The following is a 27,655-nucleotide window of genomic DNA, read 5'->3' as shown; positions in this document are numbered from 1 at the left end:
CGCTACTGTTCTCATCCTTTCTCCGGAAAAAGGTGTCTCTTCTGATTTAGAGACCAGAAGTTTAAACAGGGAACCCAGACAGCCTATACGAACTTTGCATAACCAGCAAATAAGAAAATTAGGGGGAAACTCACGTTTACCATTTTAGCTCCATTCCAGGTTGGTACCCTATCTTACAAGTCAAAGCTGTGCAAATAAAAATGTTAAATGTGCTAATCAGCTTGAACAAATTATATTCCTACTTGTTGCTTCTTTGTCTGTGCAACTTAAGCATCTAACTTTGGTAAATGCATTGTTTTCCTTTTCCCTTCTCAGGAAGACAAGGTACTATAGCCCCTATAACGTATTTTAACAAACCTACTCGACATTCAATGTTCTTTAACAGTTTAAGCATGACATTCACATACAGTTTTAATACTTTCTACATTACTCCCCTCAAATTGCTTATTAATATTACTTTGCAGTTCACAAGCAGCCTTTCCCAAGCTTTGTTTGAGATTTACAAAATAGCTAAAACTATACAAAGAATTTCAAATGTGCATCACACTCCCAGACACAACTGGCTGCAGACCCAAATGTTGGCCTCTGAGTGATACCACAATGCAAATAACTGCTCTGCATACCACAGCACTACCTATTACTGAGCATTTCATTCCTTGTACACTGTATCTTCTTCATTTCTAAATACTACATAGTTACTAAGTAAACAGAATGAATCCTCTACAAAGTGTACTCGTTACTGTAACTTCTATTAGCAAAAAAAACTTCTGTCTCACATTCCTCTGGGTTTCAGCAAGGCTGTCAATGTTTTAACATTTTAGATGCTAGCTCCAGTGTTTAATGGCATATGTGTAATGGGTTAGCTTAACAAATACATTAACTTCTGTCCAGACTATGGACAGATACTTAGGTCTGACATGACTGCTACCTACAACAGTCTTCCAAAACCAGTAATCTGCATCAAAATATGATACAAAGACTTCAAAGACAAACTAATTTAAGATCTTGGAGAATGAAACACCCGCGAGATTCAGACTCACAAGTACGCAGCACTGTTATGTTTAAAAAGAAGGGTGCAAAAGTGTGACTTTTAGCATCAGATCATCACTTGGTATACTTCGCTTACTTGGTATACCATGCTTACTTGTACACGTTTTGTGCTATCGTGCTCAACAATTGCATTCTGAAAGCCTGGCCTGTGACCAGAGGTTTCATGCTCTGACTGAAGACCCAGGAAACTAACATAGTAAACATAGTTTGTTTCTTGAAGATTATTCAGACAAAAAGTATTTAGAAGTAAAGGCATTTTGAGAACAGACAAGAACTGTCCAACTGTTCAAGCTTTTTAGAGGCATAATCTTAATCAAGTTATGTAATGAAATGTCATCTTTCTAGAAATCAGTAAATATAAAGCTGTTAAGTACTTTTTCCAAAAGCATTTGAAGATACTGAAATAATCTTACCTCTAGATCTGTTTCCATAAAATCAAACACCAAACTAATATTGGATTTGTGGCCAAATGCATCTAGAAGCTGTAAAACAAAATATATTATGATGAATTATACTCTCCTACTTCCAGTTTTCTGAAATTCTACACTATTTTAGTCTGCCTGTGGATTTTCAGGTTGCTGTCAGGGCTGGGGCAGACAAGCACAGAGCAACTATTGCAAAGACCCAATAATCAGAGAGTAGTATAGCTCAGACACCCGTTTTTTCTCAGCTCTGATTTTCTTTAACATAACCCTTAAGAATTGCATTGCTTCAGTTCTTCAACACATAATACAAAACTTCTTACTCAGTTTAGTTTTTTAACTCAGTTGCCAAAGAAGTTTCCGTTAAGCGTGGTAACATTTTACACAACTGCTTCTCCTTTCTGAAGTTAGAAATTTTAAAAATAGGGTTAACTTCACCATGTTGACTACAACAGATACCCTAACACACACCTCTCCCCATGCTTAGCTGTTCTACAAAACTCCTGCCCTCTTCTTGAATGAATTCAGGAATGATCACAAATTTGTCAACTTCCTTTTAGAACTGCTTCGACAACACCTGTGGTAACAAACTTGAGAGATTCACCATGTGCGGTGTAACTTAATATAGTTCTCCCTCCCAACCCCTGAAACATAATTTAAACACATCTCCTATTTCTAGTATTGTTTTTTTTCCCCCTATCAGTTCTGCACGCACTTTACCTACTACCTCAGTTTTGTAGACTTCCCAACACCCATGAGGAATCCCAACTTTTTCATAAAGGAGGCGCTCCATCCCTTGGCCATTTCAGTTGTCCTTCTCTACATATTCTCTATTCTTGATAGCTACAGCAACTGCTTTGAAAGTAGAATCATAGAATATCCCAAGTTGGAAGGGACCCATAAGGATCATCAAGTCCAACTCCTGGCACCGCACAGGCCTACCCAAAAGTTTAGACCATGTGACTAAGTGCACAGTCCAAACACTTCTTAAATTCAGACAGGCTTGGTGCAGTGACTGCTTCCCTGGGGAGCCTGTTCCAGTGTGCGATCACCCTCTCGGTGAAGAACCTCTTCCTGATGTCCAGCCTAAACTTCCCCTGCCTCAGCTTAACACTGTTCCTGCAGGTCCTATCACTGGTGATTACGGAGAACAGGTCACCTGCCCCTCCACTGCCCCTTGCGAGGAAGTTGTAGACTGCGATGAGGTCCCCCCTCAGCCTCCTCTTCTCCAGGCTGAACAGGCCCAGTGACCTCAGCCGCTCCTCATATGTCTTCCCCTCTAGGCCCTTCACCATCTTCGTCGCCCTCCTCTGGACACTCTCCAACAGTTTCATGTCCTTTTTGTACTGTGGTGCCCAGAACTGCACACATTACTCGAGGTGAGGCCGCACCAGCACAGAGTAGAGCAGGACAATCCCTTCCCTCGACCGACTAGCAATGCCGTGCTTGACGCATCCCAGGGTAAGGTTGGCCCTCCTGGCTGCCAGGGCACACCACTAGCTCATATTCAACTTGCTGTCAACCACAACCCCCAGATCCCTCTCTGCGGGGCTGCTCTCCAGCGTCTCGTTGCCCAGTCTGTACGTATAGCCAGGGTTGCCCCGTCCCAGGTGCAGGACCTGGCACTTGCTTTTGTTAAACTTCATGCGGTTGGTGATCGGCCAGCTCTCCAATCTGTCCAGATCTCTCTGCAAGGCCTTTCCACCCTCATCTGAGTCCACAACTCCTCCAAGTTTGGTGTTGTCGGCAGATTTGCTCAAAACACCTTCCAGTCTTACATCCAAATCATTTATAAAAACATTGAAGGGGACTGGCCCTAAAATGGAGCCTTGAGGGACCCTACTAGTGACCATCCGCCTTTCAGATGTGGCCCCATTTACCACAACCCTTTGAGCCCTGCCTGTCAGCCAATTGCTCACCCATCGTATGATGCTTTTGTTTAGCTGTATGCTGGACATTTTGTCCAGTAGGATCCTATGGGAAACCGTGTCACCAGCTTTGCTGAAGTCCAAAAAGATCACATCAGCTGGTCTCCCTTGATCAATTAGATGGGTGATCTTATCATAAAAGGAAATCAAATTTGTTAGGCAGGACCTACCCCTCATGAACCCATGTTGGCTGGGACCAATGACTGCATTGTCCCCAGCGTGCGCTTCAATAACTTCAAGAATCATCTTCTCCATAATTTTACCAGGCACTGACGTGAGACTGACACGCCTGTAATTGGTAGGGTTTTCTTTCTTATCCTTCTTGAAAATTGGCACAACATTTGCCAGCTTCCAGTCCAATGGGACCTCTCCAGATTCCCAAGATCACCGAAAAACAATTGAGAGAGGTCCCGCGATGACATCAGCCAGCTCTTTAAGCACCTTGGGATGAATCCCATCCGATGGACTTGTATGGAACCAGGTGGAGCAGCAAATCCCGCACACGTTCAGGGTCGGTTGGGAGTTTGTCATTCCCACCGTTGTGGTCCTCCAGCTCAGGGCACCCTGGGTCCCGAAGCCCATCATCAGTGTTGATGACAGAGGCGAAGAAGGCGTTAATGTCTCTGCTTTGCCTATGTCATTGTTTGTGAGGAGACCCTCCCCATCTAGTAGCGGACCTGTGTTTTCTTTGGTTCTCCTTTCTCTGTTCACATATCTAAAAAAACCTTTTCTATTGTCTCCCAAAGACATGGCCAGCTTCAACTCTAGTTGGGCTTTGGCCACACAAATTTTCTCCCTACAAACATGAACAGCATCCCTGTACTCCTTCCTCATTGCCTGACCCTCCTTCCAGCAGCCATACACTTTCTTTTTTCACCTAAGCTCCAGTAGAAGATCCCTGGTCAGCCAGGCCAGCCTTCTGCCCAGCCTGCCTGCCTTCCGATATTTTGGAATCGCCTGATCTTGTGCTTTTAGGAGGTAGTGCTTAAAGACTGACCAGCACTGATGGATGCCTATGCCTTCAAAAGCAGTTTCCCAGGGGACCTTGCTGACTAGTTCCCTCAGCAGCCTGAAGTCTGCTTTCCCCATATCCAGGGCTGAAGTTTTGGTGACAGTTTTCCTTCTGTCACCATAAAATTCTAAACTCAATCACTTCATGGCCACTATGACTGAGACGGCCGCCAATTGCCACATCTCCCACAAGACCCTCTCTGTTCTCCAGCAACAGATCTAGGAAGGCACCTTGCCTAGTTGGCTCTCTTAGCACCTGCACCAAGAAGTTATCATCTAGGCGCTTTATGAACCTCCTGGACTTGCTCGCGTCAGCTGTGTGGTGATCCCAGTTGGCGTCTGGCAAGTTGAAATCCCCCATTAGGACAAGGGGAGTTGATCTCAAGGCATCTCTTAGTTCTGCAAAGAATAATTCATCCGCAGTGCCGTCCTGGCCAGGTGGTCTGTAACAGACTCCCACAACGACATCCCCTTTGTTTGTTCATCCCTTAATCCTTACCCGGAGGCTCTCAACTTCACCATCGCCAACCTGAAGTTCCACACAGTCCAGCCCATGCTTCACATACATCGCCACCCCACCACCTGGCCTACCCTGCCTGTCCCTCCTGAAGAGCCTGTAACCACCTATTGCAACACACCAGCCACAGGACTCATCCCACCAGGTTTTGCTTATGCCGATGATGTCATAGCTGTGGGACTGGGCCAAGACTTCTAGCTCACCCATTTTATTCCTCATACTGCGTGTGTTTGTGTAGAAGCACTTCAAATGTGCCTCCCTACACGCAGCACCTTGTGTAGCCGACCGAAGGGCCTCACTAGCACACAGTCCCTCTGATTCTAGCGCACCATCCCTTAGCTCATCACCGACGTGCCTGGTTTTATCCCTTTCCTCCGTCAACTCCAGTTTGAAGCCCTATCTATCAGCCCTGCCAACTCCTGAGCAAAAATCCTCACCCCTCTCTGAGAGAGGCGCATCCCATCTGGTGCCAGCAGGCCCGGTGTCACGTAGACCTTCCCGTGATCAAAAAACCTGAAATTCTGCTGGTTGCACCAGTCCTGAAGCCACGTGTTAATGTGATGAGTCTGCTTGTCAGCATCAATCCCCCCTATTGTCAGGATCCTCCCTATTGTCAGGACGGAGGCAAACACAACCTGTGCCCCTGATCCTTTAAGTAGTCGCCCCAAAGCCGTAAAGTCCCTTTTGATCATTCTCAGACTTCTCGTTGCTACCTCGTCATTACCAGCCTGAAAGACCAGTAGTGGGTAGTAGTCAGTGGGCCGTACCAGGTGCTTGACTTTCTTAGCGAAGTCTCTCACCCAAGCCCCAGGGAGGCAAAAGACTTCCCTGTCGGTTAGGTCCGGTCAGCATATTGGGCCCTCTGTCCCTTTCAAAAGGGAGTCCCCCATGACAATAACCCTTCTTTCTTTTTAGCAGTTGATGTAGCAATGCGGGCGGTAGGTTGCCTTGCCTTAGGCACCCTCTCCAACTGGGACGGGCTTTCGTCTACTTCGCTGTTCTGACTGTCGTGTTCTAGACCCTCATACCTGTTACATAAGGGTAGATGGGAAGGTGAGGTGGGCAGGGACAGGGCTCGCCTACCACCCCGAACACGAACCTGCCTCCATTCCCCCCCTTGGCCTAGGTCTCCTCCTGCTGCCTGGCAGGATGAGGGAACTTTTGTCTTCTGCGTAGCAGGAGACATTTGTGCTGTGGCAGGCTCCTGAGTCTGTCTCAGAGAGGGTAGAGTACACCTCCACCAGTCAATTTCCCTCTCTGACTCCCTGATGCTCCTGAGCCTACTCACCTCCTCCCAAAGCTCTGCTACCTGGCTGAGCAGCTCTTCAACCTGGGCACACCTGCCCAGTGAGGGGCATACCCCTCGCTGCTGCTGTCAGATACCGACACAAGACTCGGGCACACCCTGCGGCCCAAGACCTGGATGGCTGCGTGTTTCCCCGAGCCCTCCGTCTGAGTAGCCACATCGGTGACTGCGGCTGGAGAGGCCGCAAGAGATGCGGAGGCCATGGTTTTCTGCCTGGTTGATACCACGGCCAGGTTCCTCGCAGGCAGGTTACAAGTACCGAAGGGAAAGACCGCTGCGAAAGAGCGGCGAGGGCCGCCCCCCCCCCCCCCGCTCGCCCTGCCTGCGCGCCCCGCCGCGCCCCGCCCTGCTCGCCGCGCTCCCCCGGGGCTGCCTGAGGGGCGCTGCTGGCTCCGCCTACGCCTCCTCAGCCTCCCTCGCGAGGGCGGCCGGCTCCCGGCGGCTCCCTCGAGTGGCCTCGATGCCGAAAAAATGCCCTGCCCGACTCCATCCCCCCCTCCGCTGCACAACGCGCCTGCCCCGCAGCCGATCGCCTCGGTAAGTGGCCGAGTAATTTCACAGTCCAGAGGAGTACTGTATCTCCAGCCTGAAATGTTAAATAAACTATCCGGAAAATTAATATCAGCTCTAATACTTATGGCAAAGCTTCAGATGATCTACGTTAACTAATTTTGAAGTATCTTCAGCTCCGTCTAAGTATCTGTAGCTGAGAGTCAATATAAATAAAACTGAAAAGATACAGGCATTATTCCTGCCAACAAAAGTTTTAAATATCAGCACTAAAACCTAGTAAGCCCCGTGAGTCCCACTGTACCACTGCTCACTAAGCTTGCTTTTGGCTGTCACTGGTTTCACCTGAAGCTACCAAATTCAGATAAATTCAATATTGCATTCGTATGCATATCTATCACGGAGATAGAAAGTCAGGTGATTAAAGTCTCCACAAGTCTTCCCACCTTTAATTTCCACAAAACCCAGAAGGTGTTTCGTGGAAACAGTAACAGGAGTTCAAAATAAAAGACTTTGTTATTGAAATAAGTGTTTTGCCATAACAACTGTTCGACTGCTCATTTTAGGTGACAAACAGCTACAACAAAATTAAGTAGCCTTTCCATGACCCAAATAATTCTGAATTTGTTTGAAACAGTACCAATAGTATTTGGGGACCAATTCTAGAAGTAGCATTCATTTTACTTACACCAATAATATTTGTATGGCTTAGCTCCTGTAACAACTTTATCTCCCTGAGGGCTGTCCTGTTGATTCCTACATTGACAAAAAAAAAAGATGAGAGAACAAAATTAAAAACTTTAAGCTTCAAAGAAACCTCTCACTCTGTTACTCACTGATGATTTACTATTACAATCTACTTCCTCACCACTCATCTACTTGTTAAATGCCAAGTCCATCGCTATAGATACATTGATTGCTGAAGCCTAAATAAAGGTGGATGTATACTTTTTTTCATAGCAAATATATCATGACAATCAGAAGATTTAGATCATCATGTTCTTGAACAAGCCTAGAAAAAAAAAATCATCTTTTTCAGATTATACCAAGCTTTGGTTTTGTTTTAAAATAAGTTACTTCTTGCAAATATTAGTTCTTCAATGTGTCATTTCCAGAGGGAGGCACAATGACAAACCTCATGAATCTCTTCTTTCTGAATCACAGAATCAAAGTAGCATTATTTAGAAAGGCAGGAAGTGCACACTTTTCTATACTTGTATCGTGACAATAACAGTAGAGTGGCCAAAGCCTGCTCACCTGAATGTAAATCTTATAGAGAAATTTTATACAGAAATCCTGGGGTGTGCACTTTGGCAGTCACACAAGCTGCACCACATCAGACCCTGATTCCTGGGTCTTCCTTCAAATAATGCTGGTATGTATGGCTCACACAACTGGCTGGCAAGCACACATTCCTGTAGCATGTTGTGGAAGAAGAGTTTCAGCTGCACATGAGCTGAAGAAGAATGTTCTCCCAAAACTTGTGATCTCATTCAACATATAATATTCTAGCAAAGCGATGGATTAGCCTACGCTCCTGCTTTGCCTGCTTTAATTCCAATTTTAGACAGGCATCTGAAAGCAGATTTTACCTGCTGAAACCTGCTGTAGCACAACTCTTGGATTCAGAGAAAAGTATTCCAGGATGTTACCTGGTAGCACCAGGAAACCAGACATGATTACTATTTTTTTGAACTATAGGTTTAGGCCAAAGGTAATGACTGTCCTTGAAGGACATTAGCCCAGTGAAGACCAGGTGAATCATGACTCTGTGGCAGTCTGCACAACTGGCAGACTCTGGAATGTCTGAAAATTCATCCTTAGAATGAAACTGGAGAGGTGAGAGTAAAAACTCATCACAAGAAGTTGGTAACCTGATGTAGGATCCCCGAAGGATGGCAGCCTATACATATACTACTGCATTTTTGGGCACCACACAGTTAAGTAAGAGACAACCACGATTACTGGGTTTTACCTGCAATACCCATGCCTAAAGACACAAGGCTGGTCAGAAAACACGATCAAAAGACTCTGCTGCATGGACCTATTTCTCAACACAAAACAACAAAACCTACCCATACAGAGACAAGATTTTTAAGATCTTGTTTTTACTAATTTTTGTTTGAGCATAAACCACAAAAACAGCACAAAGCAAACATCTGACAACAGAGGTAAGCACTCTCACCTGTCTTACACATTTAAGGCACAGAGGCACATCAAAACAAGAAGGTATTCTAAACTCAGTGCTGTAAATATTATTATTCTACATTATATTCGTGTTTGTATTCCACTTAAATTGAGAAGCTAACAGGTTATATATACACAGTCAGCCATGGTAGATATTACAAAGAGTGTGCAGATATTTCTATTGCTTTTTTCTGTCTCTCCAGGTTGGGAAGATTTATTTTTTTATACACAACCTCAATTAAATAAACAACCTCAATTAAGCCTTACACTGAAGGAGTAAAGCTCGTTTTTCCTCAGCCAAGCTACAGTCTGAAAAATTAACCCACCACTTTGCAGAAACAAAGACAACAAAGCCATGCAACATGAACTTATTTTAAAACTTACCATCTTTAGCTTCTGATCTATTCCCAAGTTTAATCTGAAAACAAACGTTTCGTATTATATAAGGTTAAGCCATCTGCGCCAACAGTTACGGTACATTCTTCAGTGTTGTTATTACTCCAAAACAGAATGAGTTTTACTACCACAAAGAGCTCTACCAGGCAGGCAATTTTTTCTTAAGAAGAAAATTGATTCCGCAGCGTTAGCTTTTATGAAAGTTGAGAAATATTCATGACGGCTGAAAACAGACACGTTACAAACTGGCAGCACAGAATGCTTTGTACTGAAAAAGCTTTATCATACCAGTACCAAGCCTCTCCCCTGCGAGAAGCGAGGCCAAGGAACTGTCAGTGTTCTCAGAAGGCCTCAAACCCTGCCCCAGTACACAGAGAACACTAATTTTACTAGAATCATTCTGTCTTGAGCATTTGCTGAATGAACTTTCAAGTACTTTTATTTCCAGATGATAAAAATAAGAAAAGGGTACAATACAAGCAAGCAGGAACACTTTCTGCAACAGCTGCTACTACTAGCATATTAGCAACCCTGCAGAAACAGTGCTGTAAAGCTAAAATGGACTAGTGTACAAAACATAATTACTTGTTATTGATACAGTTCGACTTGCCTAAGTAAACCTGGGCTCTTATCTAAACACAGCACCATAACATACAGTTTTCATCCCTCGCAAAGCACTGCTAATCACCTCTTTCCAATACGAAAACTTCCCGTAATCTCTTCAGATAGCACTAAATGAAACGCTTTATGACAACAACAGCATTTTCAACGTTTGTATTTGTACAGCTAAGCTGCAGATATGAGAATGCTTTTGCCAGTTTCTGCCAAAAAACTGCTATCCAAAGTTAACCAAGCATAACATTCTTGGACCAAAGGAAATAACGAACGGCAGGCAGAAAGATTTAAGTAGCAAGCTTTTATCAGGGGCTAACAAAGCCTTAAATTCAGAAAGTGTGCTTTATTTGGTTTTAACGTGTAACATCATTTCAAGCTGCAGGCTAGGTAACCCTTCAGAAACTCAGATCTAGTAGGACTGAAGGTAGCCTTTCTTCTTGGAAAAACGACGTATTAAAGGCAGCTGAAGCGAGGTACTTAGGCAGCTGAAGCGGGGTACTTGCAAATAAAAAAAGAGTGCTCCACTGCCCATTAAGGGTCCGAAAAATAAAGAACTAAAATAAGATAGCCATGGCGCGGGCAGGGAGGCACGCCGACACCCACCTTTTTGATAGCCACAATCTGGTTGGTGTTCTTATCCCTTGCTTTGTACACGGTGGCGAACTGCGGGGAGAGAAAAGAAAAAAGGGCGAGACACGCGTGACAGCGGGGCCGGGGCCGGGGCCGGGGCCGGGGCCGGGGCCGGGGCCGGGGCCGGGGCCGGGGCCGGGGCCGGGGCCGCTCACCTGCCCCTCCCCAAGGAAATCGAGCTTCTCGTAGCGCTTGGCCCGTGCCCGCGCATCCATGGCTGCCACCGGGGAGACGCAAGGGAAGCGGGGAGACGGCAGGGAAGCGAGGAACGCGAGATGGCGGCTGCCGAACGGCGGCCGCGGGCCTTTAACACCGCCACGCTTCCGGCCCGCCGCCGCCGCCGGGAGCCGCCCCTAGCAACCGCAGGGTGCCGAGGCCCCAGCTCCGCCGCCTCGTGTCACCGGCCGCGCCTGCGCCGCGACGGGGCACCAACCGTCCCCGCCCCCCCAACCGTCCCCGCCCCCCAACCGTCCCCGCCCCCCCCAACCGTCCCCGCCCCCCCAACCGTCCCCGCCCCCCCAACCGTCCCCGCTCCCGCCCCGCCCCGCCTCACGTCCCCCTGAGGGCTCCCGTGAAGAAGCACGCCGCCGTGTCGCTTTGTAGAGTGGCTAATTAGAAAAATATTTTAATGGTGTGCCGGCATCTAGTTAGCCATCGACTGAAACGTGCGAGAGGTGTCATGTCTGCCCTCCCGCCCCTCGCACCGGGGTTTTGTTAAAGCTACCAGTATACAATCGTTTGTAACGCTAAGGAAACGCCTTCGCGGTGAACACAACGCTTCGTCCTCCAGCAGTGGGGACAAACTTGTCTTCTGCGCTTATTCCGGACCTCCACGCTGAAAGAGAAAAGGGGACAGACTAAGTACACACCACTACACCAAGGGGAGACACGAGCTTTTTCACACACAGCCCAAAAACAAGGTTTCTAGTCTTAACTTCTTATTTAGTCTTTATTTAGACTTTGATTTCTAATCTATAAAAGAATGGGCATGAAAAAAAGCACCATCATCTATCAGCAACAGCCCAATTTTCAGTGAGGAATATAAAAAAAGAAAAAATCCTGCAGCCCATACCTACGGCTGCAATTCTCCCCATCTGAAGAAACCTGACTCTTACTCGCTTTACAGAAGGCCTGATAGACACAGCAACGGTGAACAGAAGTTTGAGGATTATTTCCATTGCTCAAATTCCAAAGTGCAAAGAAAAAAACAAGGCCCGGGTCAGCAATTATGACCTCTGTGAGAAGTCAGAAATTCATTAATGTGCCAATTATTTTACAATGTATCTCCTGGTTAAAAAAATATGCTGGAGGTGAAGAAGTGTATAACTGTGGAAAATAATCCATCTTCTAATTATGATATCCTACCCATATGCATGCAGAAAAACTGATTTCCTCTACTCATGTGGTTACACTTTAGGTGTCCTTATCATTTAACAAAGCTACCTAAGTGTCTTTTCATTTCAAACTTACACCTATCTCTCTAATTCTTCAATTCTCCTCTTTTAAGTAATGATGTTTACAATTCAAAATTGTTATGGAAGTACGTCTCTCTTACCTTTCCCATATAATATTGTAATTGCAAATATTTCAGGAAATATTTATATTAAACTTAATAAAATGTTCCCAAAAGTTGAAATACAAAAGTTAACTTACTATTAAATAACTCATAAAAACTAGTTTGAAGAATATTTTGGACTTCTGTCACCTGGCAATAGCTTCTGCCGGTCCGTGAATGGACTCCAGTGGTCACATCCAACACATTCAAATTACACATTAAGCAGCTGTTACAGAACAGGTAGCGACTATGGTTAATGTAGGCTGTACCTACACTAGCCTTCCATGCGTGTTCTATGTCTGTCTCTCTCCGTGACACCATGAGCTGCTGATTAGTAAAAGCTGGGTACCCCGTGTACCAAGGATTTGTAGTTTGGGTACTGTGCATCGAAGCTGTGAGAGCTCTGAGTACACACTTACCAAGAACTGCAATGTACTACCGTATTTCTACAGGTCCTTCAAAGTTTCAAGTAAGATAAATGCTGGGTAAACAGAGAACATACAGTCATTGAAACTTACTTGAATGTATTCAATCTCTTCATCTGACATAAGTTTCCTTCTGTATTTCTGAGGGAAGGTTCTTGCTAATTCTGAAGTGTCTGGTGTACCTTGTACCCTACTAACAGGTGAAATACTTTGAAAGGCTGGTGCCCTGCCTCCGACAGACTCCTGTGCTTTTGAAGCATGGGGTGATGGCACACTTGCTTGTAGAGATTCCTGTACTGAAACCCAGATTGCAAAAACATTTACAGAAATGTAACAAAACTGTAAAATTAATTAGATAAGCAACCAGCAAAAGTTACTAGTTATTGACAATTAACTTTCTTCCTTATAACAAACATTAAAAGAGTTAAGATGCTCTATTTCTCACAACCCATTCTAATTGTTGTTTAATATATGAAGAGCACAGTATCAAGGACACATTTAATCAGAAATGAAAAGAATGCATATTTGAATGGCAGAAATGTTCACGTGGAAACACAAGATTTCCACATGATATATCCTAACAAAGGCTTTCCTTCACTGGGAAGCTTTCCTTGCAGCACGAAGTACCATAAATGTGTGTGTGGAGAGGGTTATGCAGAAAGATAACTAAGATGAATAACTAAGGTCCACTGAGATAACGCTTTCTGTTTTCTGCAACGGTAAAGACAGACTGGTGAAAAAGAGAGGCTTACAGGAGGATGAAGCTCACAATGCGCAGTGCTGTACCCGTCTTTAACATCATGCCGAATGAACACAACTATTGGGAATCAGCAATCAAACTGTTAATGAAATGCAGACCAAGTACTGCATGAAATACTTCAGAGAAGAGGGCCAGGAGTTAGGCTTAAGGAATTCACGTTAGGGAAGCTGCCTTCAGTTTGAGGATAGGAAAACAGACAACAAAAAGGCAGTGCTATCAAAGCCAGCCTGTTGGACCTCAGGTCTGCCCCTCCGTGGTGGATCTGACAATGGAAATACACAGTCACCATGGCAGGGAGGACTGCATCTCATAGCAGTATGTTTCCTTTGGAAGCACTCAGGCCTGGTTAAAAAAAAACAGTAAAGCAGACTGCTCCCGAAGGAAGTTCTTCTCAGTGTCCCTGAAAAATGAGCACGATAAACACAGCTGGTACAGGCAGACTAAGAGTTTACAAAATAAGTAGCATCAAGACTGAGCAGACCTGGATGTGTTAAAATGCCATGGTATTGCCTGCCTCTCTCCCCGCTGCCTCCAACAAGATCAGTAGTGACAAAGGAGAGGAGCCATGGTGAGTCCGAGTTGATTGGCAGGACAGGGATGTCAAACAGCTGCAACGAAGTCATCAAACCACTGCTGGTAAAAAACACCATGGAGGGGCACACTCAGAAGTTCTCGCGCAGAAGACTCTATCTGAAAGCTGCAAATTGATCAGGTGGTTTGGCAAGGAAGGTCCCAAACAGAGCAAGGAGGAAGAGAACTTATCAAAAGGAACATAATCTGAACACAGGGCATGCCATGAAGATTAAATTCTAAAATTTAAGAGCAGGAGGCAAAAGGGGCAGAAGACGAAAACAGAAGAAAGAGCTGTTTCTGACAACACAGAGCTGACAAATAATTCTGGCCAGTAACGCCTATAAAGTATTTTTGTTTCAAGAAATAAAACTCCTTATGAGAAATAGCTTCTCCAAGTTTGTTTTATATGCCACAAAAATATTTAGAGATTTACCCGAGAGCTTCCTCTACCGTACAATTTTGATTCTGATACGTAGTTGGAACAGACGCACTGGCCAATTAAAAACACAAGAAATCGGGACTCAGAAGTACTAGACCTAACACTGCAATTGCATTAGCGCAGTTACAGCCTCTCCTATAGTTTTCCCTGCCCTGTTTGACAACGTGTTGCAATAGTAATACCATAAAAGAATTTGGCTGGCCTTTCCAGCACCCATGGCTCTAAAAGTATATCTTTGATCTGCAGAGCTCCGTGTGGCCATGCGCAAGCAGCAGCCTGGTGCGGTGAACGCAGGCACTGCCACAACCTTCAAGCAAAGAGAGGCAGACTGCAATTTGCTATCGAGGTGACAGAACACGGTTCTGGTAGAAAGGTCTAGCGGACCCGAAAGCTACAGTGACAAAGTTCTTCTGACACAGAGATAAAGAGGTACATAACGCATTTTTTAAGAATGCAATTTGCTGGCATGAGAGATGGTGCAGCTGGCTAAACGGGGTACAGCATACGGAGTTCTGGCAAAGTTATCCCCAAATATGGTTCCTGAGGACTTCATGGATACATCAGAAGTGGCACTGATGTACACTGTAGATACTTTGAAATGTCAAAGGATAAATGAAACTTACAGCTAAATCTCTGGTGTTAAAATGCTCTGGCAAATATATGGTGCAGTTACTGATGCGTTAAGGTGCTTCCAACCATTCTTTACTGAATAGTCACCCTTCAGATGGCGTTACAGAATTAAGTGTGTAAAGTTTGAAGGTAACAGTCTTGAAATTTAAAATCCCTATGTTTTTAGCCATCATAAACATTAGCATAGCAGGAAAAAAAATAAAAAGAAGAATTTTCAGATGTCTAAATTAACTATCTGCTTCAAGGAGATACCTCTGGTGTTGACAAATTTTGACACAAGTACTAGAAAAAAAGACATCAGAGGCAACAAACTAAAAAAAGAGTGAGAACAGCCATCATTTCTAAACAAATGAGAACAATGTAACTGAGCTTCATAAGACTTCTTCTATTTTAGTTTCAAACGCTTTATTGACTCATGAGAAAAACAACATACAGCTTATGTAACTTTGATGTGTAAATGTAACAATACAGAGGATCCTATAAACATCAACAAAGCTATAGGTATAAAAGTTGATGTCAAAGATGGCCATGAAAATATGTTTTTTTCTCAGCATTAATTAATAACGCTAGGAAACATTTAAAATGTACGGCGGAACGGCTCTGCCACCTAAAATCAAGGTTTCAAATACTACAAACATTGCACGCTCCAATTAAGAAAAGAACGGGCGAGGCAAATGCAACATCATTTCTGCAAGTACCACCGAATAGCTAAACCTGCTTCCGAGTGACTTTGGCGCGATCACCTCAGGAGATTATTAGCATTTGCAGGAATGGGACTTTGTGTGCAAGTAGTGTAAATCTCCGGGAACCTGGCTTGGCCAAGAAATAGGCATGCGTGCAGCGTATGCATTCCCGCAGTCGTACAGAGTCTGGGAGGGCTGAGTCAGGAGTTACCTTCAAACTGAAACAGCCGTGTTTCAGAACCCTTGCCCCACATCAGGCGGGTCACTGCGTGAAAGCAGAAGCGTGCTGCTGTGTAAGGCGGTTCAGAGAAAGAACCTGGCACGGGCTGTTTCTCTAGACGGAGGAGCGACATACTTACTTTTAGGCCTGGGACCGCTTTTCCTGTCCGGGAACTTAATGAGCGGAGTATGCGGCTTGACCACCTACAAAGCGACAAGGCAGCAGGAGACGTCAGGAGCACAGGACGCGCTTTGGGCAGATGCTGACCCCGCGGTACCCGCACACCGCTGGCACACGGCGCAGAACCCCCGGGGGTCGGACCGCGCACACGGAGATGCCCGCGGGGACACGGAGCCCGCCCCGCCCCGCCCCGCGCGCCCCCTCCCCGCGCCAAGGACAGGGCCCCCGGGCGGCGCCCCGGGCCCCGGCCGCCCCCGATCCCCGCCGGCCCCGTGCGGGGGCGTCCCCGCCGGCCGCCCCCCGGCCCCGACGCCCTCACCGCGCCCGCAGCGCGGGGCCGCCGCCGTCACCTGCACGGCGCGGGCGGCCGCCGCCATCTTGCTGCCCATGGTCACCCCCGGCCCACGGGTGGGCGGGGCTTCCCGCGGGGGGCGGGGCTTCCCGCGGGGGGCGGGGCTTCCCGCAGGGGGCGGGGCTTCCCGCAGGGGGCGGGGCCGTGGGCGCGCCGGCGGGAGAGCCCCGGCCCCCAGCTGCCCCCCGGCTCTCTCGGGTGCCGCCAGCGCACGGCGGGCACTCCCCCACGCAGGCGCTCGCGAAGGACAAAGTGCCCAGTTATTTCTTTTATTTAGCACAGCGCAGGTGAAGGACAAAGTGCCCAGTTATTTCTTTTATTTAGCACAGCACACGCAGCGCGGTTCGGCCAAGGTAGCGGAACTTAGTAAAAATGCGAGCGTTGGCGTCTAAAAGCGTGGAATGCGGCTGGCGTGCTGTACCGCCACCCGCCCCGACTGCCCGCGGCTGCGGGAGCTCCCGGCGTGGCGCAGCACCGACCGCTCGCTCCTCTTCTGGCAGCGGTCATGCTGCGTAGCTCATCACCGCGTAGCACAGCCACACTTTTCTAGGCATAAAATTATACATAGCGGTTTAATGACTGAAAAATAAAAACAAAAAACAAACAAAAAAAAGAAAACGCAGACACACTTTCCTAACCACGTTTTACAGTTTGAGCTTTCTACGGCGACACTGCAGGGTCCTGTGGTGCGGGCAGGAAGACACAAAGCGCCGGAAGGTGGAGCAGGACAGCAGTGGCGGAGCCTTGGTGTAATACCTTTTACGTAAAAGCTTATCATGTATAGGTTATATAAATCATTCTTTTTTCTTGTCTTATTGCTGAATTTCAGGGGAAAACGAGTTCTTGGCGTCGAAGAGCTATAAAGTAACCCTTCACTTAGGTTCATCAGCTACACTGCTTGTTGTTTACCAGGAACTAAAAATTCACTTCAATGAGTTGCATGGCCATATTCTGAGCCTGTAGAGAGAACTTCCAGAAAGGTCAAAATTTCAAATTCATAAAACTGAGCTTTTATGATACAAAAAATATTGATTATATAATATATTGATTATCCACACTGTAAATATGAAAGGCCATCTTCCTGACTCAAATAAAGATGCTTTTTTCAAGCTGTAGAACAATTGCCTTCAAAGATGGATCTTCCGCCCAGTTAACTCTGCTTCCAATGATGATATTCTACAAGACAGAAAGACTAGTGGTTAAAAAATAAAAGCTCTTAAAAAGGATCAAAATTTCTGTTGGTCTTATTTAAACTTTGGAAGCCCTTGAAATTCACAGCAGTGTTTGAAATGGACAGGACTTGGGAAGAGAGGAGAAAATGATTGTTTTTAACATTCTCACTCTGCCATTCTAGACTGAAAATGGGAATCTTTAATTTAACCAAAAAAGAATTGTTTTACTTATGTTTCAGAAGACTTTAGGAGTACAAAAAACAGAATTCCGGGAATCTAATCCAAAACCCACTAAAACGTTTAATTTCCTGTTCTCGATTTGAGATGAAACCATATTATGTTTCAAGCTAGTAGTAGACATGGCGTGCAACAGAAAGAACATGTGGCTCTTTTTCTGTTCTTGGTATTCCACTATCATGCAAATTCACAGAACGGTTATATCCCTTTTTCTACCTGAAGGCCTCAAATACATTCTTCCACAGCCTTTTTTTAAAAAAAATTTTTTAAAGTAAACTATGTGCGTTCTTCACTGGTATTTCACTGGTCAGGACAAGCCACACTGCAAGAGGCAGAGTAGGGGGCAGCAGCAGAGGACACATGACCTCTAGTGGAGCTCCTCTGAGCACAGGATGCTGCAGGAGGCCCACCTCCCACCCTAATCCCACCGGTATCATGGGATTAAGGCCTATTTATTTGTCCTAGGGAACTGGTTTGGGGAGGATGTAGGGGTGACTACCAGTGTAAGGAATTATAGCCACTGTCGTGATAGACACATTTCTGGAAAATGCATTACCTTTGTACCTTTAAGGGACCAAAGAAATAAAGACAGATCAATAGAATGTTTCTAAACTCTGTAAATAATAACTCCAAAAAAGTTTCATAGTTTTAGTCTTTAAAATAATAAAGATTTCCTTTCATACTGCAGTTTTTCCATTATTGCTGTTACTTAAAGAGTTTAGAAAATGACTTTGAAGTCACATTCACTATACAGTATATTATTTTGCTTGTAATGCAGAACTGCAACTCTGCTTCTGAAAGCTATGAAATTACCTGGAATACATTTTGAATTACTGTAGCCATCGCTCTTTCAGTTTGTAGGTTTTTATGTACACTCTCCAATATTTCAGCCACTTTCATATTTGCTACTTCCTTTTTCTTTTTCACGTCACGGATTTGCAGTAGTTTGTCTTCTTCAGCCTGTTTCAGAACTGTTCCATTATTAGTAAAACAAAGCATTAAGAACTATTTCAGTGGGCAGAAGACCTAAAGAGATACTTTTTTCTTACAGACATCTAAGGCACTTCCATTGCAATAGCTCAAACTTCTCTCTCCATCTGTTTCCTCCACCAGAACTCACAATGTACCTTTCACACAAGACACAAGTACTGTGGTATCTGGTATCACTACACACCGACTGGTTCCCTGGCTGCTAACAAAACCAAAAGTCCTTTGAATAAGGTCTGCATTTCCTTCAGACATAGATACTAATTTGAATACCTGTCCTACACCACATCTTCAGTTGTCACGACTTTTATAGTTGGAGATGTTTACAATCATGTTTGATTGAAAACGAATTCAAAAATCATAGAAGGGATATATGGACAACATCAGTAAGTATTGCCGGGTTTTGGACGAAACCAGGCTAAAAGTTAGACTGAAAGACACCATGAAGGAAGAGTTCGTACATGGGAAGAATGCTGCTGTTCCTGATACAGCATTCCTTTCCTGAAGGAAGGTGTTAGGGTGCTCATTTTTTTCTGTGAAAAGAGATACTTCAGTGTGTCTATTACTCTCAACATACACACCAATTTCTATGCGTGAAACAAAAAAATGAATTAATAATTGTTAGAATTGTTGTCAAATCTCGTCATAGGTTTGTAAGAACAAACTTTTAGTGCTATTCAAAAGAATTGTTTACCTTAGTAAGTTCTGAAATGTGATTTCAAATGTAAATTTGACCCACTATAATAAGCGTTCTGAATACCAAGTCACATATTACTACACAAGCTCTTTGTAAGTAAATATCCTCCTGTTCAACAAACGTTTCACAAAAGTGCAGTTTGAGAAAAAAATAAAAACTTTCAGTTTTGCAGAACTGATTTAAATTACTAAGTGAAGTGTAAGTTGCCGGGGAGCTTATAATAAATAACGAAACACCACCACCCTTTTTTTTTTTTTAGCAGATACGAAATCGGAGATACAAGAATATGACTAATACGTTCTATCAGTCTAATAATCATGTAGACATCACACCAGCTCATTTTTATAGCACCTAATAAAACTGTTTTCGTAAGTTTTCTAACTGTATTATGAAGTTTGTGGTTACTTAATAATGCTACAAGAAGCACTTTAAAATATGAACAGTATATTCAAATATAAAATAAAGTCAATATAACTAATGCACTTACTGAGTCTTTTCTTTCTAATGTCATTCAATTTCTCTTCAATCTCACGTGTTTGCTGAAAGAAAAACATATTTCGTAGACTCTCAGATCCAATAAATATTGATGATGCTAGTTCAGCCCACAAAAGCAGTTAGGGGCAGCTCTTGCAGACTTGCTTGCATACTCACTCTAAGCAACAATTTCAGTAATTTTAACACCGCTAGGAACTATGCCCTTTGAGCCACATACTTACTTTCAAATGACTTGTGCATTCCTGTTACTTTCAATTACCTTTACGGCAAGCCTGCACAACTGCAACAAAAGGTACAAATGGAACTTACTTGTTGAGATTCGAGTATTGCCTTGCTGAGCTTTACTGTGTGTTCCATAGTTTCCACAATCAGTCTAAGGAAGGAAGAAAAGTTGCATACCTTTAGACCATTAATATGTGTTGACAGCATGAATGCATTAATCTAAGTTATTTAGATTAAACAAAAAATGCCCATTTATCTTAACACAAAAATAAAAAACTACACATTTAGCATACTTATAGTTGTAGGTGCCACATAGGCTCCTTGTTTTGCTCTCGGTTTTGCTAAAACATCAGTTAAGTTTAATATTTCAAATCATATAGCTAGTGGTTAGAGCTCCTGAATTCTGGGCTGTAACAGGGACATCATGGAAATGCATTGCTTTCAGCTGTATTTTCAACAGAAACGAAACTTCTCACATGATACTTCATATGCATGCATCAATTAATAGTGGGCAAAAAATTAAAAAACAAATTTCAAACACATTTGAAACCTTCAGTTCTGTTTGACAGGCATTAAGCTTGTACATAATTATTTAATGAAGGCAGCAAAGCAGAGGCAAGGCTCCATTACCAGCTTGCAGTATGCGCTCAGCTATTATAAGCGCTGGGAATTCATATTCCTTAGAAACAAAAAACTGTTGACTATAAACTCTTACTGGTGCATCAAAAATTAGGAAAGCCACTTAAGCCCAGGCAAAGTCAAATCCAGTCTTCACAAAGTGACTTACTACTGTCTAGACCAGGGAGAGAAGTTGCCTGAGCCCACTGCTCACGAAACATCCCCATATTCAGTCAACTCTCAAAGTCAGCATAAATCTAAGGACATGATCCGAAGAGGGCAAGAACTCACATAACATTCAATAAATGTTCTTGCGGCTTCAGTTAAATATGAAAACACCAGTTCTGATGGTGGGGAATCCAGTGCATTTCACAAGTGCAGCCAAGATAACGGAGCTAATGAACAAACTACATTGGTGCTTCTGGAGTTGAGCTGGTTTGTGTGAAACAAGCTTAAACATCTCTGTAATCAAAGGCTAGTTAATTCAGAGTCCAAAGGTAAATCCACTGTGCATATAATAGTTTTGATCATGCTGTCTCTAGCCAGAAGGTGGACTATATGTCATCCAGTCCAAGCTAGATGAAAAGTTTGCTTTACAAAAGTTACCATGAAGTAAAATAGAAATGTGTCACATTAAACTATTCCAAGCCCTTTCTTTTCTGGCCATCCTTTCCCCCCAAAACACCTTACCTTCTCTCATCATCATCATTCTGTGTCATTTTGTTTCGCAGGGCATCCACAAGCTGCATCCTGCATGGTATAAGAAAGAGACAAATAACTGATGAGAATTAATACGAAACTAAGAACTGAATGCTGATAAATACTGGAAGAGAGATTTACTAATTCCATTTATGCCCACTTTCACATTGGAAATACATACTAAAAAAACCTGTCAAGAACAACAAAAAACGTGGTTAACTTTTAAATATCACACTTCTTAAATACTGGGGCTTAATCCTCAGGACAAGAAAGGTGTTATCAAAGACTATTTGTAAGAGCGACAATGCATTTCTATCTTGACAAACATACCTCAGATATCATCAGTCCCAGTCTGCAGAAGGGAAGCTGGACAAAGGTGGGAATTCAAACGAACAGTTGTGTGCTTCAGGAGATATGTAACAACTACCAACCTCACTCTCTTCACAGGAATTTGTAAAGTACCACCAACTATTTTTACTGATGTATACTGTCTGCTTTTTCTTAACTTTCCAGAACCTCTGAGGCTCACACATGCTTCAGTTTGTGTTTTATTGTTATTCTCTATGTTATCTCCCTCTTCATTCCTATTGATTCAATTGTATTAAACTTCTCATGTTTGTAACGTGTGCTGTATCACTCTGAAATACAATTTTAATCAGAATTATGCATTTCTGCATGCATGTGCACACATGTAAACACACAGAAAACCTCCAAATAGAAAGAAAAATCTACCTTTGCATGCATAATGTCTTGTTCTCGAAGGAGATTTTTATTTCCTCCAGTGCTCCTTCCAAATTTTGCATGGGTCTGAAACGAAGTGTGAAAGGAACAAAAATTGTAAAAGCAACCTCGCATTTTTAACTTGTTCTCTGCATGTCTGAAGGAAGAACTTTTCCTCCAAACTACAAGTCATTCAATAATATTCTCTCTTCATTTCCTTTGTTTTCACCACATTCCTGCATAGTACTGATCGTTAATCCAGAATTTCTGCTAAAAAGAAGTAACTAGAAGAGAACTTCCAAGCTCAGTTCCCAGTCCTTCAGTTTATTTTAAAATACATCAGAAGTTCAAAGTTAACAAATTACATACCGCATAACAGATATTTCTTCAACATCATAGTCAAGGTAACTTCCTTGATCTGCAAAGCAAGAACACCACTAAAACAGCACAACAGGAAGACTTTAAACATGACTTATGTAACGTAAAGGATAAAGCCGTTTAACGGACGTTTTATTCCTACCTCCACACCTCGCTATCTCTCCAGCGTTAGTGAGACTACGCAGAGGGAGGGGGTAGGGGGAGTGGTGGGCTGTGTAGGTGCTTGGCTGCGGGGTTAAAGCACACCACCAGGCAGATGTGTCGGAGGGGTGTCAGGGATAACGGAGGGGTGTTGGGGGGGTGTCAGGGGGATAACAGAGGGGTGCCAGGGGGGTGTCAGGGGGATAACAGAGGGGTGCCAGGGGGGTGTCAGGGGGATAACAGAGGGGTGCCAGGGGGGTGTCTGGGGCCTGAAGGGAAGGCGCCAGAGGGGGAAGCGCGGCGGGGCCGGTCCGTTACTTACTGGCGCAGGCTGCGGCTCGGTACTCCATCAGCTGCTGCTTCAGCTGCTCCCGCAGGCTGCAAGGGAGCCGAACGAGGCCGTCAGCCCGCCCGCCCGCCCGCCCCGGCACCGAGCCCCCCGCCGCCCCCCGCCGCCCCGCACGCACCGGAGCAGGGTGAGGACGTTCAGCTTCGCTTCGGGGCCGGTCTCCGCACGGAGCACGGCAACCGGACCGGCCTTGGTGCCGGCTCCGCTCAGCTCCTCCATGGCGCCGCCTTCAAAGTGCCCGCGCAGTCCTCGGCTGCCGCAGGCCGCCGCGCGGGGCGGGGCGGGGCCGCCTCACCCAAGCGGGGCCGCCCCCGTGGGCAAGATGGCGGCCGGGCGGGCTGAGGGGGCGGGGCGGGGCGGGGCGGTCAGGGCTCTAATGTCAATTAGAGGCAGGGTGTAATTAGAGAACCCTCGCGAGGCGTGAGGCACGGTGACAGTAGAGAGGAAGTAATCTTTATTAAAAGCACGAACCACACAGATAAAAGCTAAGAGTATATATACACACAGCGTCGATACTTTTTTTTTGTTGAATTTTCACAGTTACAACAGTTCAGCCAGTGGTTTGGCTAAGTCTTCTATGATATCAGAGTTCAGCTGTGCAAGAGTGCTTACTTGCTTGTTGCCCGAGCTGGCGTACTTATTCTTGATGGACTGCAAACATACAAGTAAGGTTAAGTTTACCCAGATTATTACATTATTCCAGCTCATCTGAGGCTTGGGGTGGGCAGGCCAAGCCAATTCTAGCAGCCAGACCCAGGTTTTACCCATTTTGGTCAGTTTGTGCCCCACCTTGGGGCAGACCTTCAGCTACAGTAAGCAGGTCTGATACAAGCCTGACAGCTCAGGTCACAGCCAACACAGCCCCAGGGCACCACGCGCTGACACTTAGCCAAGCATGCTCCCCACCCTCACCAAAAGTTCTTACCGCATACTTCATATAGCCCTGGTTCACTAGAATTACGTTCTTCGCCAAATGCTGCATGACTGGGACAAGGTCACTCTCACTGTAGGACATGTAGTGCTGCAGAGTCTTTGTCTGAAAGGGAAGGAAGTTATTCGACAAGCCTACTAGAACAGAGTTCAGTGGATTCTTTGACTTCTGTTGGGCTTGAACAGTTGGCCTCCTTTGTAATGTGGGAGAGCTAACAGTCACCATCCTACTTCTGTCCCCCCGTGCTAAGACATGAGCAATGCAAAAGGCCTGCATACACTTGTCCCAGGGTGGCCTTTTAAGCTGGCGCATAGGTACATCAAGTCCTGTGCTTGCAGGTGCAGCATGACTTACCCACGGGCTTCCACCGAGAAGTTTCAGAGCCAAGCAGGTAGCAGCAGCTGCCTTCCTGGATGGATGGATGTGAGCGATGTCATAGTCCAAAATGGATAGCTCCAACAGGTACTTGGACAGAATGTGTTGTTCCAAGTCCACCTGCAGCAAGTCAGAGTTAGGTATTGCCCATCTCCCAGGAAAAAGCATCCTGTCAGGCTTAGTTGAGTTGCCTTTTAGTCAAACAGGAAGAAATACTTTCTTAAACATTTTTCAAGCTATAGGCTTGATATCCAAATGGCTTAATCACAGAGCAGTTCTGAGTTGTATTAGGCTGCTCATATGCTTTTAATAGCGGTCTACTGACCACCTGCAGTATCAAACATTTTAACTTCGGTTTTGGCTGGGCTAGGCTCAAGTGACTGAAAGCAGACAAACAGCTGCAATACTGTTTGGGCTCAAATGGAAGTTTTGAGCCAGTATAACAAGCTTCCACAGTTAAGTATTACAACTTCCAGGTACTGCTTAAAGAACACTTGTTTTCAGCTTTACCTCTGCAATCCTTGAAGTCCTGTTTAGGAAGTGTATAGGGAGAGGACGACCCAGACGAAAGTCCAGGGCTTGCAGAATCTTTATCTCCATTTTGCAAATTTGGGATGTTGTATACTTGTCTTGAGTTACATAGGCAAAATCTCCAATACTGGGGGGAAACGTCTCTTCATATTTACTGGCAAGGAACATAGCCGTGATACCAACAAGCGGTAGCGCACTTCTTACAGCATTGTCCTGTAGTAAAAAGCAGTAGTGCTTTATCATAATGGCTTGGCTCAGAAAACGTATTTTAAAGGTAGCCAGCATCATGTTTGTTCAGTGGCAGGAAGTTCATACAGGCATATACAGAGGAACTATATGTCATCTACTGTTGGATATGATCAGGGTTTGAGACCAAATCAAGGAGAGGAATAAGCAGTTTTGATGCATTAAGTCACAATTAGTAATTGAGAGGGTTATATAGGGCATATAATTCAACAACAAAATACAGTTGACCAGCAAAGTGCACTTTGCATTTGATAAAGACAACAAGACTAACCATGTATTGTGTTACTGATCAGTTGATCTAGTGTTTTAGATTAGTATTATGGAAAGTATTGCCTGACAGTGGGCAAGCGATGCTTACCTGCAAGTAGAGGTCAACGATAGAAACTGTCAAGTATAAGGTCTCTTGCAGCAGGCTGAATCTTACTTGTACTTGAACAAGCCAGTCCATTAGCACAGCACGCATCTTCGCAGTTATATTCTGGCCTGCCAGGTATTGGGGTCTGACTACATGTGTTACCTGTGTGGAAGGAATCAGATTATTATATCTAATCATTTGGCTCAAACAATTACAATGCCCAGCCCCTGTTTCATCTTAAGGCTTTTGAAAGAGGTCCGTACCAGTATACTATGGATCACAGTACTAGGCCTGTGTGTATAAGGTTTCTTGGTTTACTAGAGACAGGCTATGAAGAGCATGGTACCACTACTGCTGATCTGTTGGTCTAAAAACCATTATCTGTTATCATCTCAGGTTACTCTAGCGTTTTCAGTTGAGGAATCACTTATCAGTGCCTCCTGAAAATCCACAGATGAAAATGGGTGCCATCTCTAAGCCACCCTTATGATGACAGGCAGACTCCCTGCATCAGCAGGTGTCCCTGTAGTTTGAACTACTATTACTACTACTACCAACCTCAAGCTCTCTCAGGTATTTGTAGATGTCCTTCACGTACTTGCTGCATAACTCTGGTCTGTTACTATCTTTTGCATCAACATCTTCCTCTTCAGACAAGGCATCAGGATCCTCCTGCCGCAGCATGCCCTCTGCAGGGGTACATGCCGGCCCCTCCGTGGAAGATGAGGATGTGGGCTCCTGCTACAAGGCAATAGGGTGGGGGGAGGCAGATCGGAGGGCATCAGGGCAAGCCCCGCCGCCGCTCGGCAGCCCCACAGCGGCTCACGGCCGCCGTTTGAGCTCGGTGGAGGCAGCGGCCGGGCTGAGCCCGCTCTGGGACAGTACCTGCTGGGGCTGGGGCTCCGGTGGTGGCGGCGGTGGTGATGGCGGCGGCGGCGGCGCACTCTTCTTGGCAGCTGCCTTCAGCGGCCTCCTGGCGACCGTCGTCTTCGGCACGGGCTGGGCGGCGGCGGCGGCGGCTGTCCCGGCGGCGGCGGCGGCTGTCCTGGCGGCTGCCCTGGCGGCTGCCCTGGCGGCTGTCCTGGCGGCTGTCCCGGCGGCTGCCCTGGCGGCTGTCCCGGCGGCTGTCCCGGCGGCTGCCCCGGCGGCTGCCCCGGCGGCTGCCCCGGCGGCTGTCCCGGCAGCGCACGGCCGCTTGCTGTAAGCCCTCAGCGGCTTTCTGGGGGCGGCCAGCCGCGAGGGCTCGGCGGCGCTGTTGCCGATGTCCCGCAGGACGGTGCGGGGCAGCAGCCCCGGCTTCCTCCCCTCCACCCCAGTCTTGGCGGCGGGCGCGCTGCTCTTCCCCGGGCCGCCGGGCGCAGGCTGGTTGCAGGGCCGGGCCACGGGGCGCGGGCGGCCGGCCGGTAGCGGCAGCCGGCTCGGCATCTGGGAGAAGGCACTCACCCTTGATGACACAGCGGAGCGGAGCGGCGAGAGAGGAGCCGAGGGGTGTTGCGAGAGAGGCGCCGAGCGGAGCTGCGAGGAGCGGAGCTGCGAGGAGCGGAGCTGCGAGGAGCGGAGGAGCTGCGAGGAGCGGAGCTGCGAGGAGCGGAGGAGCTGCGAGGAGCGGAGGAGCTGCGAGGAGCGGAGGAGCGGAGCTGAGCAGCGGAGGAGCGGAGCTGAGCAGCGAGGCGCAGAGCTGCGAGGAGCGGACTGACAGGCCGACCCGCTGCCGCTGCCGCCTTTTAAACCTCCCGGCCGCCGCTCATCGGTCGCCCGCTGCACGCCCATTGGCTGCCGCAGGGCCGGCGGCAGGGCGCCGGGGGGCGGTGCGGGCGGCAGGGGGCGCTGAGGGGACGGGGAAACGGCGGGCCCGTGAGGGGCCTCAGGTCCCGCGGGGCGGCTCCGCGCGGAAACACCCCTAAATCGTCACCTCAGGGTGGACGGTCCCTGGGGAGCCTGTCCCAGTGCCCGACCACCCTCTGGGTGCAGAACCTTTCCCTCACACCCAGCCTGACCCCCCCCGTCCCAGCTCCATGCCGCTCCCTCGGGTCCTGTCCCCACAGAAAAATAAAGTGAAAAGCATGTTTCACGCACAAATCCCATCTTATAATTACCTCGGCTAAATTTAGTC

The 27,655-nt window shown here is 46.1% G+C and overlaps 4 protein-coding genes across 13 annotated transcripts in view; all 4 read right to left on the bottom strand.

Moving 5' to 3' along the window:
• CDK7 (cyclin dependent kinase 7) overlaps positions 1-10,978 on the bottom strand; it is a 29,385-nt gene extending 18,407 nt beyond the window's left edge. For 5 of the 9 annotated variants that reach the window (XR_010827890.1, XR_010827891.1, XR_010827893.1 and 2 more), the window contains exons 1-5: positions 10,728-10,970; positions 10,546-10,605; positions 9,316-9,349; positions 7,433-7,500; positions 1,464-1,532 (exon numbers count right to left, since the gene is read on the bottom strand). Coding sequence is in view for 5 of the 9 variants with exons in the window: in XM_048079525.2 (XP_047935482.2) it covers positions 1,464-1,532; positions 7,433-7,500; positions 9,316-9,349; positions 10,546-10,605; positions 10,728-10,787 (291 nt within the window). In the remaining 4 variants the exon portion in view is untranslated. Of the gene's footprint in view, positions 1-1,463; positions 1,533-7,432; positions 7,501-9,315; positions 9,350-10,545; positions 10,606-10,727 lie in introns of all 9 variants that reach the window. The other 4 variants (XM_048079526.2, XM_048079527.2, XM_066988665.1 and 1 more) reach the window with 4 other exon arrangements.
• A 186-nt stretch (positions 10,979-11,164) lies between these two features.
• Positions 11,165-16,523, bottom strand: KGD4 (alpha-ketoglutarate dehydrogenase subunit 4). Its single transcript, XM_066988667.1, has 4 exons — positions 16,388-16,523; positions 15,997-16,060; positions 12,646-12,848; positions 11,165-11,407 (listed from the first exon to the last, which is right to left on the bottom strand). The coding sequence occupies exons 1-4, from the start codon at positions 16,424-16,426 to the stop codon at positions 11,390-11,392; spliced, it is 324 nt and encodes a 107-aa protein (XP_066844768.1). The 5' UTR covers positions 16,427-16,523; the 3' UTR covers positions 11,165-11,389.
• Positions 16,524-16,689: 166 nt separating this feature from the next.
• Positions 16,690-23,447, bottom strand: CENPH (centromere protein H). Its single transcript, XM_066988666.1, has 9 exons — positions 23,223-23,447; positions 23,078-23,133; positions 22,606-22,654; positions 22,249-22,323; positions 21,508-21,567; positions 20,287-20,350; positions 19,970-20,021; positions 18,612-18,769; positions 16,690-17,565 (listed from the first exon to the last, which is right to left on the bottom strand). Exons 1-9 carry the CDS (start codon positions 23,321-23,323, stop codon positions 17,476-17,478), a joined length of 705 nt encoding a protein of 234 aa, XP_066844767.1. The 5' UTR covers positions 23,324-23,447; the 3' UTR covers positions 16,690-17,475.
• Positions 23,448-23,535: 88 nt separating this feature from the next.
• Positions 23,536-27,327, bottom strand: CCNB1 (cyclin B1). 2 transcript variants are annotated; one of them, XM_048079519.2, is made up of 7 exons: positions 26,428-27,327; positions 26,101-26,283; positions 25,546-25,704; positions 24,921-25,154; positions 24,390-24,530; positions 24,030-24,140; positions 23,536-23,755 (listed from the first exon to the last, which is right to left on the bottom strand). In XM_048079519.2, exons 1-7 carry the CDS (start codon positions 27,310-27,312, stop codon positions 23,645-23,647), a joined length of 1,824 nt encoding a protein of 607 aa, XP_047935476.2. In that variant the 5' UTR covers positions 27,313-27,327; the 3' UTR covers positions 23,536-23,644. The 2 variants fall into 2 exon arrangements, with proteins under 2 accessions (XP_047935476.2, XP_047935478.2); XM_048079521.2 differs by having other exon boundaries at positions 26,101-26,280.
• Positions 27,328-27,655: the final 328 nt, after the last annotated feature.

Source organism: Anser cygnoides, chromosome Z (genome assembly GCF_040182565.1).
Source record: "Anser cygnoides isolate HZ-2024a breed goose chromosome Z, Taihu_goose_T2T_genome, whole genome shotgun sequence".
NCBI classification, from domain to species: Eukaryota; Metazoa; Chordata; class Aves; order Anseriformes; family Anatidae; genus Anser; species Anser cygnoides.
The sequence above is the reverse complement of the archived record's forward strand: the minus strand, read 5'-3'. Positions and strand labels throughout refer to the sequence as shown.